The 13,778-nt window shown below is 44.0% G+C and overlaps 1 protein-coding gene across 1 annotated transcript in view; it reads left to right on the top strand.

Moving 5' to 3' along the window:
- HMCN1 (hemicentin 1) overlaps nucleotides 1-13,778 on the top strand; it is a 165,055-nt gene that overhangs the window by 118,613 nt on the left and 32,664 nt on the right. Inside the window, exons 55-69 of the mRNA XM_054285795.1 lie at nucleotides 1,477-1,590; nucleotides 2,402-2,592; nucleotides 3,021-3,117; nucleotides 6,002-6,163; nucleotides 6,352-6,465; nucleotides 6,571-6,773; nucleotides 7,009-7,090; nucleotides 7,209-7,340; nucleotides 7,558-7,707; nucleotides 8,736-8,895; nucleotides 9,459-9,583; nucleotides 10,988-11,171; nucleotides 11,343-11,440; nucleotides 12,030-12,308; nucleotides 12,954-13,144. Coding sequence (XP_054141770.1) covers nucleotides 1,477-1,590; nucleotides 2,402-2,592; nucleotides 3,021-3,117; nucleotides 6,002-6,163; nucleotides 6,352-6,465; nucleotides 6,571-6,773; nucleotides 7,009-7,090; nucleotides 7,209-7,340; nucleotides 7,558-7,707; nucleotides 8,736-8,895; nucleotides 9,459-9,583; nucleotides 10,988-11,171; nucleotides 11,343-11,440; nucleotides 12,030-12,308; nucleotides 12,954-13,144 — 2,282 coding nt within the window. The remainder of the gene's footprint in view (nucleotides 1-1,476; nucleotides 1,591-2,401; nucleotides 2,593-3,020; nucleotides 3,118-6,001; nucleotides 6,164-6,351; nucleotides 6,466-6,570; nucleotides 6,774-7,008; nucleotides 7,091-7,208; nucleotides 7,341-7,557; nucleotides 7,708-8,735; nucleotides 8,896-9,458; nucleotides 9,584-10,987; nucleotides 11,172-11,342; nucleotides 11,441-12,029; nucleotides 12,309-12,953; nucleotides 13,145-13,778) is intronic.

Below are 13,778 nucleotides of genomic sequence, written 5' to 3'. Positions count from 1 at the left end.
AGCCTGGAGAGGAGAAGCTTCAGGCTGACCTCAGTGTGGCCTTCCAGTGCCTGAAGGGGCTGACAGGAAACATGGAGACAGGCTGTTCACAAGGGATGGAGGGACAGGACAAGGGGGTAGGGACTCAAATTAAAAGAGAATGGGTTTAGATGGGATATTGGGGAGCAATTCTTGGCTATGAGAGTGGGGAGACCCTGGCACAGGGTGCCCAGAGAAGCTGTGGCTGCCCCTGGATCCCTGAAAGGCCGGGTTGGAGCAAGCTGGGATAGTGGAAGGTGTCCCTGCCCATGGCAGGGGATTGCATTGGATGATCTCTAAGGTCCCTTCCAACCCAAACCATTCTATGATTCTGTGATTAAGAAGTGGCCTTAGTGCTGGTATTTGTGTAGTGATGACACACTTCTCCCCTTCAGAACGTTTCTTTAATGTTTTTTTCAGACTTCATTAGCTGGAAATGTTTCTCTCCAGTCCTTGGCCTTAAATTGTTTTTCTATAATTTAAGAAGTAGTCCCTAAAATGGTGTGAATGTCATCATTGAACTCTCACAGTGAAACATGGAATTGCAGAACAGTTTGGTTTGAAGGAATCTTAATGCCCATCTCATTCCACCCTCTGCCATGGCCAAGGACACCTTCCACTAGCCCAGGTTGCTCCAAGCCCCATCCAGCCTGGCCTTGGACACTTCAGTGTGTTGCAAGATGAAATGCATCAATGATACCTTCTCTCTGATGTGTTCCTGATTTATGTCCTTATTAAATTTGCTTTGACACAAAGATAATTGGAGTAGAAAAGCCTCTTAACCAAGGAGTGAGGCATGGAAAGCATGTTCGCAGCAGAAAAATGACCATAATCCTGTAGTTAAGCTTGTGGGGCAGGAAAAGAGCTGCCTACTGTCATGAGTGTTGCTATGCAGAGATGGTTTGGGATGGAGTGTTTAAGGAAGGGCAGTGGTAAAAGGGAAGCACCTGCTTCTTCATCTTGTTCATCTCTTGAGAAAGCAATGACAAATACTCCCTAAGTGTATTCCTAAGAACTCCTCTCCTTCTGAAGATATGTATATGACTGTGCTTTTATGAAGAATAGAGTGAAAAGTACCTCTAAGCCTCAGAAGTGAATATCTGTTCAGTTTGGAACAGAATATTCTGTGCTTGTATTTCCTTTTGCCTATTAGTTCTGTGCCATCTTACTGAGAAATATTTCTATTTTTGGTGGAAGAATAATGCCTGGCTACGTATTGCTGTGGCATGATCTTCCTTTATGTGGAATTAATTGCTCTTTTCTAACATTTCAGTATGAGCATGGCTGCACTCCAACTATCTGCCTGTAGAAAAAGTAGCCAGCAAATAAAAACCGTCAGCTACTTATAATTCAGACCAAATGCTGACCATTCATAAATTTGCTTGCTCAGGCCTCTGGTGGGATGTGGTGTGGAGATGATGGAGAGTGCTTGATGCTGCCTTGGCCTTTTGTTTGCAGGAGGCCGGGTGCTGCAGATCGCGCGGGCCCGCGCGGCCGACGCCGGCAGATACACGTGTGTGGCGGTCAACGAGGCGGGGCAGGACTCCATCCACTACGACGTCCGAGTGCTCTGTGAGCTCCCCTTCCCCTCTGAGTGCCCTAAAAAGGGTTCTGTGCAAAATAACCAACCGTTACAGCCCAGGAGTTCCTAGTGTTTTAATGTGTGTTTGTAAGCGATGACGTTAATGTGTTTAGGGTGCTGGAGCTGTACTGATTTGTGTGAACAGAGTGTTGATGGTTTTAGTTCCACCTGTGTAGGTCATTGTTACAGGAGCTCAGTTGTGTTACAGCTCTCACCATTCACCAGAAAGAAAAGCATAGGTAAAAGTCCAGGTTTTATCTTGGTATCTCTTGTTCTCTCCTCAGCTTCCCATTTGAGAATTGTGACCAAGACTTTTCTCTCTTTCTTTATTTTGGCCATCATTTTCTGCAATTCCTGCAGAACTCCCAAAGCCTGAAGGGAACTGAGGATTTAGGTTAATGAATGCCTGCACAACCATTTGGATGACCTTTTATGTCTGTTGATGTGTCGGTGCTTTAGCCTTGGGTAACACTTTGCTTTTATGGCAGTGTTATACCACTGAAAATACTGATTTATTGTTACAAAGGGGTCCTGCCTTGGAAATTATCTTCTATTTTGATGGCAAAGAACACAGTGGAATATTTGGAAGATACATTTTCACCTCTCTTTCTCTCTGTATGCTGTGAATAAGTGTAGTTCTGCTGCAGTCCTTGGAATTAGGCTGAGTTGTTCCAGCTGAACTACTCATGGGATGGCTTTATCTGTCACTGGTTTCACTCTTTCCTCCTTCAAACTCATTCTAATCTCACAACCACCTGAGAGGTGCTGAGTGAGTGTTCTCCTCACTTTTGCTCCCTGCAGCTCCCCCATCCATCAGTGGGGCTGACGGCGACCTGGCTGAGGAGGTGACTGTGCTGGTGAGCAAGGAGGCAGCCATGGAGTGCATTCCCACTGGGAGCCCTTCCCCAAGGATCACCTGGCAGAAGGATGGCCAGCTCCTGGCAGAGGATGACAATTGGATGACATTGCTGTCCAATGGAAGGAGGTTACAGGTAGTGTCATCTTTTTTGTAGTGGAAAAACTGGGGGTTGGCAACAAAAAACTGTCTGGTTTTGCTGAGTAGGAAGTATTTTCTTCTTTCTACAAGTTACTGCAAATAGCACCTTAGGAGTTTTTGTCCTTTGTTCCTGTCCCTCACCTGCTGCTTGTCACTGTCATGTAATTCCTCAGATCCAACCATTTGTGGGATCGTGCTATGAACCACATCACTTGAAATCACTAACTTTTAAATATTACTGACTTTTTTTTGAGCAAATAGTGAAAATAGTGTATGCTGAAGAACTTCCCTTCCCATTGATGAACGAAATTGAATAAAACAGTGAAAGCAGAGAGCTGGGCTTAATCCTCTCCACTTGCTTCTTTGGCAGTGAGTTGTCTATATATTAGCTCCAAAGCTGTATTTTGTCTTTTTTTGCCTTAGATTTTGAATTCCCAAATAACAGATACTGGCAGGTATGTCTGCATTGCAGAAAACATAGCTGGAAGTGCCAAGAAGTATTTTAACCTCAATGTTCACGGTAAGTACGGTCATCCATAACTTCTGTCAAATGCTGGTTCAGCTTGGGTGTGTTATTTTTTAGCAGACTGCTCAGACCCCCTCAGGTTCATTCATGTGAGCCATACTGGGTGTGATGGAGATTCTGACAGACCAGAACTCAAATATCAGTTTAAAGTACCTTGAAAACATATGGCTCTTGATACCATGTGGCTTTGGCTCCTCATTTGTGTTCCAGAAAGGTGGGAATTGTAATTGAGGGAGCCTTGTGTGGTGGCTGTGTTCACCCAGGTGGAGTTGCTGAGCCCTGGAATCATGAATTATAAGTAGGTTGGATTATAGCCTGTTTTGATATATTCAGAAAATGCATTTTTTCAAAGAAATAAATGATAGAAAGCATCAAACAAAGGTACATAGCTTGTAAAAGCTTGGAGTTTAGAAATGTGCCCTTTGAGGTTCCTTTCTGTTCTCTATTTTTGGTTTTCTTGTGAAGTTACAATAGGGTCAAAGTAAATGTTGGCTTTAGGCATCAGAACTCTACGAAAAATACAATCAGGGCATTTTTCATAAAACAGTTTCCACTACCTCCCCTTCCCTCTCCCGATAACTTCAGAAAATCAAGACATCTCTAATTAACATTTCAGAGAAAACCCAGACTTCCCATTCTATTTCTGCCCACTTTCAGATTTGCATCCTGAAGAGAAAAGAAGTATCATTCCCACTAATTCTTCTGTTCCATTCCATGTTTCAACCCAACAAGGAATACTGGCAGCCACATGTTTTTCTGCTTTATCTGATAGAAAACAAGGGCTGTACTTTCTCCCATTTAAAGACAGTACCAGCATCCCAGGAAAGTGAGGAGTCAAATGATTGTACCCAGAATAATTGAATTTTTTCCTCTGTCACACATGCAGCAAATTTACCTACTACATGGCACAGATTTATAACACTTTTTGCTACTCAGTAATGCACTTAGCCAAAAATAGTGTTGTCGTGGGAAGAATTTGCTCTAGAGTTGCTCTCTGAGAAATTATTTTCTGGTCAGACAGTGGAGTCTGCCCAGATTTCCTGATGTGTGAGTTTTGCATTTAAATCAAAATATTTCACTTTTCATGACATTTGTGTTTAAATTTAAACTTCTGTCTTAAAAACATCTGGTTTTAGTGACTATGGCTGAATACTATTCTCCTAAAAGAAATATTTGCATGAAGTTTCAATTCTAACTCAACAGTATTAGCAACTTAGGTCTATTTTTCTTAATGCAGTTTAATTTGAAAAATTAGAGTGTAGCTGTTCAGGAAAAGACCACACAGGGTGAAGCACTAAGGAAAATGCATTATCAGTAAGCAGCAGGATCTGTGTTTTGTCAATGTCACAAAAGACTGTTTCCCAGCATTTTTATGTGTTTCTAATAGAACTGCTCCCATAAATTTAAATAAAATACTGAAGATTATCTGAATAATAAAACAAATATAACACCTTTTAAAACATAGGAAATAAGCACCCAGATTTAAAATAGTAGGGAAATAATAGGTAATTTTCATGCTGAGTGCTGTATTTGAGCCCCTGACTGTGACTTTATGCACATACAGATACACTTGCATAAGCAGATTACCTGTGGTACATTTGTGGGTGCTTTTTGCTGCAGAAATTGAAATCAACACTGCCACAATTTAAGCAATTTCCATTAAAGACTGCTGAGATTTGGCCCTGTACATTAAATTACCCACTGCCAATAATCACATCTGTGGAAGATGAACTGTAAAAGTAAATAAATATAAATAACTATCAAATGCCGTCACATCAGAATTCTCCACTTGCTCTGGTGAACCATTTTATCCTCTTTATCAGGGAAATATTCTTCAGTTATTCCAAGCTGAAAAATACAGGCTGAATTCCCCATTTACATGGGCTGCTCTTGTTTGTGCAGTGCCCAGAGGAGCCATAAAGTTGCCTTAATGACTGGTTTGTGTCACTCAAGTGGCAGCAAACAGCTGGAGCATTTCAGGGGGAGATGGGCCAAAATACTTCAGCGTTTCTGTCTTTGAAGAGGAGGATTCCATGTGTTCTTTGGAATGATTTTTCCACCCAATAAAGCCAAGAACATGCTTTTGCCTTCCTCTTAAGTGTTTTATATATCCCCACTGCAAAAACATGGCAACTGGAGCTTGGGGGTTATTAAAAGGAAGAGATTTACAGTTCTTTCATTCTAAATCATTCTTGTAGAAAGGTCACATGTCAAACTATTCTTGATTTAAAAATTCTGGGACTTGTAAGCTTAAGGAATGCACCCCTTGGAGCAATGCTACATGCCAGGATTTTCCAGTGCTTAGCTCACTGCTAAGCAACAGGTTTGTCTGGTTGACAGAACCACTCTGAACTGTGTTGGGAGGAATAAGTTTGGGGTCTCTGTAGGTGGAAAATTGATTGTTCCAGAGAGAACAGGAGCAGCAAGGAATCAGGAAGAAGTGATAGTCATCCTACATATCCTGACAGTGGGAATTTGCTCTGTCCTGCCTCACACAGCAAATGTCCATGAGCAGTGTTAGAAAATTGGCAGTGCATTGCCAGGATCTCCTGTAGGTTCATTAGCCCTCCCAAGCCTCCAGCACAGGAGGACTGCAAATGGAGTAATTGACATTGCTGTGAAGTACAGGAGCAGGAACGACAATTTTTCAGATTGTTTCAGTCTTATTTGCAGATGCATCCAAAAAGCAGTGAATCCATTCATAGGATGTGAAAGATTTTTGCAGCCTAGCCCTTTGGCAAAATGCAGCAATTCAGCTTTAATATAGTAAATCATGATCTTGTGGGAAATCCTTTGCTGATGCAGTAATAGGTGCTATTAATGATTAATAGGTGCTGATGCAGTAATAGGTGCTATTAATGTGTTTCTCTCTCCACAGTTCCTCCAAGTGTTGTTGGGACTAACCCTGAGAATCTGACCGTGGTGGTGAATAATTTCATCTCTCTGACTTGTGAGGTCACGGGCTTTCCACCTCCTGATCTCATCTGGCTCAAGAATGGAAAGCCTATCAGTTCAAATTCCAACACTTTCATTGTGCCTGGTGAGGAATCTCAGCTATTCTGCAGCCTTTGGGCTCAGCTTCTGTCTGGTTTGTCCTGACAGGGCCCATGGCCACTCTTCGTGGAGCACAGTGCCTGTGCTCAGCCTGTTGCACCTGCATTCTAAACCAGCCTTTGGGATTGGCACAGTCAGCACAGAGCAAACTCCAGCCTTCTCTCCTCACTCCAGGTGCTCGGACGCTGCAGATTCCCCGAGCCAGGCTGTCGGATGGTGGCGAGTACACTTGTACTGCCAGGAACCAAGCTGGGGAGAGTCAGAAGAAGAGCTTCCTAACTGTCCTTGGTTTGTGTTTTACTGTTTTCTGAAATAGTATTTGTTGCTTGGGAAGTGTGGGGAGGTTTATCTGCATTGCTTCAATGCAGAGCTGACTGTGGGCTCCCTCCCCAGTGCCCCCGAGCATCAAGGCGCAGGGGGGAGCGTCGGTGACGGCGCTGACCGTGCGCGTGGGCACCCCGGTGACCCTGGACTGCGAGTCCAACGCCATCCCTGCCCCCGTCATCACCTGGTACAAGAACGGCCGCCTCCTCCCCGACTCTGCTGCCCTGGAGGTCCTGGCAGACGGGCAGACCCTGCGGATAAAGGCTGCAGAGGTGGGCCAGGCTGGGGGGAGGCTGCATCTGCCACTGCTCTGCCTCTGCCAAGCAATTATTTCACTCTTTAGTGGTGTGTTTTACTTGCTGTACATGGGACATGTGTTTCCTGGAGGCTTTTCATCCTGTGAGAAGCACTTTGAGTTGGCAGAGGCACAGGTTGTTAATGTCTCTAAACTGTAGCATGAAAATAAGAATCCATAATGATTTCTTTTAAAACTTGTTTTTGTTTCAGGTTTCTGACACAGGACAGTATGTGTGCAAAGCCATAAATATTGCGGGACGAGATGATAAAAATTTCCATCTCAATGTTTATGGTAAGCACCCTCTGCATCATCTACAATAGTTTTTATAATAACACAAACTTAACTTAGCAGATTAGGCACTTCCAAATCAGTTTACATAACATTCTTACTGCTTCCATTCCATTCACAGTGCCTCCAAGTATAGAAGGCTCTGAGCAAGAGCTGGTCAGTGAATCCATCAGTAATCCTGTCACCTTTGTGTGTGATGCCACTGGAATTCCTCCACCCACGTTAGTGTGGCTTAAGAATGGAAAACCTATAGGTAACCTTTCTCATGCTTTTCACTCCTCATCTTCCCCTCTTTGAGGCACCACTTTGCTGTTTGCTGTCTGGTTTGTGTTTCCTCTTTATTTGTCTCTAGACATTTATGAGAACTGATTGGAATCTTTGTTTAGAAACTTTGATGGAACAGTTTCTCCCAAAAGAGACTTTTGCTCCCTGTAGTTGGTTTGGAATGATGATTTGTTTATGTATTTCAGAAAACTTGGATTCCCTTGAAGTTCATATTTTATCTGGTGGAAGCAAGCTTCAGATCGCTCGCTCTCAGCTCCTGGACAGTGGCACCTACACGTGTATTGCCTCCAATCCAGAGGGGAAAGCTCAGAAATCCTATGTGCTTTCCATCCAAGGTAAGGGATGGGGGAGGATGTAGGGAACACAGCTAGTGGAACATCAGGTAAATGTGACACTGTCTGTGCTGGGGACTCTCAGATCACATAACCACATAGAAAAGTGGAGAATTTGGACTGTTACTTTTGTAACCAGAGGGGAGAGTGGTTGGAGAATTCAATACTTCTAGTCCAAAATTTTCATGGAAAAGAATATCCTTAAGCCCTGACTGTGGAACTTGAACAGAGTTCTGCAGTTTGTGTGTGTGTGTGTGTGTGTGTCTGCTGCTGGTCACATCCTTCCTCCTGCTGAGCACTGGAGCTGCGTTGGTTGGTTGTGGAGCAGCGCACAGAGATGGATTCAGGAGCAGTAGTACCGTTGTGCTATGGCAGGAGTTAGCAAAGACCTACTGCCAGAATTTCCTTAGGAATACTTTCCCCACCCCCACCTCAAATGACAAACCCTTATTTGTTATGGAATTGCCTCCTGCCTTGCTGTGAATCACCCTTAATCTGCAACTGTTGTGTTTTCCTCTGTTCCTAATGACTCATCCCCACTAATTGCACTGGTGTACCCCTGCCTGCCAGTTTCTCCCTAAGTTTAGGAATGGAATGTCAAGCTGGTTGTTTGATCAAATGTGTCTGAAATTGCTTGAAATGCTCAGAACTTATTAGTGGAACTGACAGTCTTGACTTCATGGATAGCAGGACTTTCATCCTTGTTCCTTGGGAATGCAGGCTGGAAATGGCTTTGATTAGGATGGAATTAGGGTGGCTGTTCACAGGGCTATGATGGTGTTGGGTACAGAATCCAAGACTGGTTTGGGCTAGAAGGGACCTGCCATGGGCTGGGACACCTTCTGCTATCCAAACCCGGTCCATCTTGGCCTTGGACACTTCCATGGGTCCAGGAGCAGCCACAGCTGCTGAGAGCCTGCCCCAGGTGCTGTACTAACTGCTGATGCCCATGAGCTACTGCAGTGAGGCTGTTTCTAGTTCAGGTTACATTTCTTGCTGCTGAATCTCATCCTTCTGTGGTGCATTTCCAGTTCCTCCCAGTATTGCAGGCTCTGAGATGCCGAGCGAGGTCAGTGTCCTCCTGGGAGAGAGTGTCCAGCTGCTCTGCAATGCCACTGGAGTGCCCTCCCCGGATGTGCAGTGGCTGAAGGATGGAAAAACAGTTGCCAGCGATGATTTACAGAGGATAAGGCAAGAAAAACTAGCAGACACTGCATTCTCTTCAATAATTTTAAGGGCCCTAAGGGGGGAATATGAGGAGAGCCTAAACTGGAGCTTAGCCAGGTTAAGAACATCATCTCCCTCCTCAGCTTCTATAAATTAAGTATAATTTGTTATTCCTTTGATTTTTAAAAATTTCATTTTCTTAACAGAGATAAGTTCATGATATTTATGTCTTTCTCAGTTAATGAATTCCATAAATATTTATTTGCTTCATGAAAGTTTATTAAGGTCATTTAGTTCCTTTGGAGGGGAAAGATCTGAGGCATGGAAGTATTTCACTTAAAGCTTATCATTATGGGTCCTTCAGAAGCCTGGCTGGAGTTGAATCTTAAAACCAAGTTAAACAGGACATGTTTAGGAAAAACTTCTTAGCCTGTCTCTAACAGAAATATTTTGCAAAACACAATGCTTCTCTCATCAAGCTCCCAGGAAGATAGAGGTAGTTACTGAAATGTCCAGAGCAGATTGTTTATTTGCTAGGTCAGAGGAACAGTAAACAAACTCCCTGTGCTTTGTGATGGTCCTTGTAGAGTGACTCCAGATGGCAGCACATTGAACATCTCCAGAGCTCTCACCTCAGACACAGGAAAATACACTTGTGTGGCTACTAACCCTGCAGGAGAGGAGGACAGGATTTTCAACCTGAATGTGTATGGTGAGTTCTGCCAGATGTGAAACCCAAGCCTGCTCCATAATCCCATCCTTGGGAGTGCTCCCAAGGGAGAGCCCAGGGAGGAATGCCTGTCTGCAGTGGAATCCTGCATGCACATGTTTCCAATTGCCTCTGCTGTAGATATTACACAGGATGCTCTGTCAATGACAAAAGGGTTGAAATTGCTGGTAAATGTGTTTTGCGATAAACAGGAATTAATTCTTGGGTGGATTTCATAATAGAGGGATTCTGCTTGTGGGGATTTTTTAATTTCTTGTGGGGAAGATTATATTTGTGCTGATTTCCTGTGACCCTGCTGTTTTGTTGTATTGTCTTCCCTAATTCCAATCAAAGCACATCAGCCATGAGCAGAGTGGTATGAAGGGAGCTGATAGTTAAAGGTCCCGAGAGTTTAAAAATGAGGGAGTGTTGGAGGAAATTGCACAGTTTGACATCCAGTGGCTAGTGAGTGTAATCCTTTAGCAGCATAGAGAGTGGATATTTTAAGTTGTGGAAAATGTGGTCATTAAGTGGAGGGAGGAGAGGAGAGTTCTGCCCAGGCTGGGTTTCTCTGCAGGGTAGGTGTCTGTCCCCCTTACACAGACTCACAGTCACTGGGAACACAGGCACGAGCAGGGCAGTGAGAGATGACCTTTAGTATCATAAAAAACAGTGCTGAATGATCACATCACATCTTTTTGGCACAGAATGGCTCTGCACAACAGCAGGGAGTTTGTGCTCAGTTTGCATTGGCTGAAGTTCAAGCAATAACCAACTTAAAAGTCTTGTTGGTGTCACTGTCACAGTGAGTGATGGGATTCTAACTGAGCCAGTGCCTGGAGCTACACCTGGCTGGGCTTCTTTACATGGTGAACCCCCCAAGGCTGTGGCTTTCAAACTAACCTCTAACCCCAAAGAGCCCCAAAGCAGCAGTTTGTGTCATCATCCAGAATACTTACCTAGGCATTTTGAACTTTCTCCATTCAAGAATGAAATAAGCAGATGCATCCAGACACCAGTAAATTAACTTTCCTCCTCTGTGATTTCACTGTATTTATTGAAGGCCGTGAGTTTGAGTGGTCCCTTCTGGCCCTTCTGGATGGGTTCAGCCCATCCCTTCCTGCACTGTCCTTCTCTCCTCAGGAACTTCAGGCCCTAAGCTATTCTTGCTTGCCGCAGGCTGGCAAACCAAAGAGAAGTCTGCTGTCATTATACAGTGCCTCTGATTTGAAATATATAGATGGAGGATTTTTAGTGCTCAATATTATTGTCTGAGGATTTACTCTACCAAAAATGGATCCTCTTACTGAGTTGCCAGTGGGGCATTAGGGGCAGGATTTCCTGCAGGGTGAAATGGTTTCAAGAGCCTGTTTTAATGCATTCTTTTCCATCATCTACAAAATGCAGTTCCTCCAACAATAGCCAATAGTAAAGATGAAGCAGAGGAGCTCACTGCCCTTTTGGACACCTCCCTAAATATTGAATGTGCTGCTGCTGGGACCCCCCCACCACAGCTCCACTGGCTGAAGAATGGCCTTCCTCTGTCTGTCTCCTCCCAGATCAAGCTCCTCTCAGCTGGGCAGATCCTCAGGTTGGTTTTCTTTTCTTTTAACTGGCTGACTTTCTGTTCTTTTTTGCAGTACCAGCATAATTCTGCTGTATTTTTGGAAGCAAGAGTAAAATTTGATCCAAACCACCCATAATAAAGGTAATATGTTCCATGTATTCCATTTACAGCTTGCTTTAATTGCTTTTTCCTTAGGCTTACCCGAGTGCAGATATCTGATACTGGAGTGTACACTTGTGTAGCATCTAACAGGGCTGGAGTGCACAACAAACATTACAACCTGCAAGTTTTGGGTGAGTGTCTCTGAAATGTTTTATGTAAAGAATCTTAATTCTTGATTTCTTAAACCTACTCTTTAGTTTTCTTTCTCACCAACACCGTATTGGAGACAGCCACAAGTATATCTTAGAAATGATCACTGGGAAAATACTAACTTTTTAAAGTGTTGGGGTTTTCCTAAATGGGAAGTGTTTTAACACTAGAAAGTCCTTACTTGAATTGTTACCCATAGCCATAAAATCACAGAGTGGTTTGAGTTGGAAGGGACCTTAAAGCTCATCTAGTTCCAACTCCCATAATGTGTCACAGGTTTTTTTTAGAAACAATAACATTCAATTTGTTGAATATGTACACTTTATGAATATGTACACTTATACAGCTATGTAAGTGGGGAAGTGCAGAAGGGCAGCTTGTTCCAGCTGTTCTGTGCCTGGAATACCCCTGTGTTGGATGTGACAGAGCTCTGTCCCTGTGCTGTGTGTGACTGAGATATGTCCCCCTGTCATGTGACTGAGCTCTGTCCCCTGTCCCTATCCCGTGTGTGACTGAGCCCTGTCCCTGCAGTGCCTCTCTCCTGTGTGTGACTGAGCTGTGTCCCCGCAGTGCCGCCCAGCCTGGACAATGCAGGGGGCACGGAGGAGGTGCTGGTGCTGCGGGGTGACGCGGCCGTGCTGGGCTGTGTGAGCGATGGCTCCCCTGTCCCCAGCGTGTCGTGGCTCAAGGACGGCCTGGCCCTGCCCCTGGGGACCCGCCTGAGCTCCGGCAGGCGCGGGATGGTGCTGCAGGTGCTGGGGGCAGAGCCTGCAGACACGGGCAGATACACCTGCGTGGCCTCCAATGCCGCTGGGCACAGCAGCAAGCACTTCGTCCTCAAGGTGCTGGGTGAGTGCTCACCTGTCAGCATGACACTTTAAACACCTCCAGGGATAAGGAGCGTTTCCATAGGCTCACAGAATCACAGAGCGGTTTGGGTTGGGAGGGACCTTAAAGCCCATCCAGTGTGACCCCCTGAATGAGCAGGGACACCTTCCACTAGCCCAGGTTGCTGCAAGCCCTGTCCAGCCTGGTCATTTTTATAATGATAAATGAGAGGAATAAGGAAATGAAAGATACCTAAAGATGTGTGAATGTGCAATTACACTATGTATTTCCCAAGTACTGAAATGTGCTATAATTCATATAATTATATGCTATAAATTAGTAACTTTGCTTAGCAGAAATTCAGCTTGACAGGGAGATGCACAGCTGAAAGCACAACAGTTAAAAGGCTGATAAATATATTTGCTGAAATTATATAATTTTTTATCTGTATTTTTTAAAACTTTTTCTAACTAATAATTCTAAATAATAAAATATGCAAATTAATAGGCAGAGTTAGATAGAAATTACCTGAGTTCCTCAGTGAGTTCATGATACATTCAGAAATAATTCACTATAGACTAATTTTATGGACTCTACTCACAAGATCAGTCAGTTTTTACAGGTGTTTTGAGTCCATAAAGAACTGGAATGTTTTTCCTTCTGCAGAGCCTCCTCATATCAATGGTTCAGATGAACCAGAAGAGCTCTCTGTCATTGTTAACAACCCACTTGAGCTTCTCTGCATCTCCTCTGGCATCCCAGTGCCCAAAATCTCATGGATGAAGGATGGGCGCCCACTGCTGCAGACTGACAATATTCACGTGCTAAGAGAAGCCCTCCGAATAACCAGTGCTCAGGTAGAGTGTTTGTTTCAAAATAGGCTCAGTTCTGCAATCCCTAAAATGGTTCCTACCTTAGGACCATCCTCAGAGGTGTCCTAAAAACCCCTGAAATTCACCCACCTGCATTTGTGGTTAGAGACGGGCCCAGGTCAAAGAACCTTTAAAAACCTGCATCAATAACCTAAGTCTGGGTCCAGCTGTGGATGCCCAGGTGAATTTCCCCAGACAGAAGTGAGATAAAGCTTGGGATTGATTGCTGCTTGTTTTGTTTGTAAAAGAAACACTTCTGGGCTGTACAATGAGGAGTTCATAGGAAGGAGATGATGTTAATGACTGTGTGCACAAAAGGATTTCCTCAGTACCCAAACCTGAGCCTTCCTTAGGTGGATCCCTGTAGCCAGTTCCATCTTCAGTGCTGGATACACATTATCCAGTGAGATTTGAGGAGTCCTGCAACTCCTGAGCTATCTCTGAATAACCCCATCAAAGCGAAATAAAGAAGTATTCAACAACTCCATTACTTTCTTTCCAGGCATTCTGTGTCTCCTGTGCTTGTGTTCAAGTGCTGCCTGTTGTATGTTGTTACTCTGTTTGTATTTCTTGGTTTTGCTGAATTTTTCCCATAATGTGGAGTTTGTGCTGAAATTGT

This window comes from Melozone crissalis, unplaced genomic scaffold, assembly GCF_028551555.1.
Source record: "Melozone crissalis strain CALT ecotype California unplaced genomic scaffold, PUWL_Pcris_2 ptg000045l_1, whole genome shotgun sequence".
Taxonomy (NCBI): domain Eukaryota; kingdom Metazoa; phylum Chordata; class Aves; order Passeriformes; family Passerellidae; genus Melozone; species Melozone crissalis.
The sequence above is the reverse complement of the archived record's forward strand: the minus strand, read 5'-3'. Positions and strand labels throughout refer to the sequence as shown.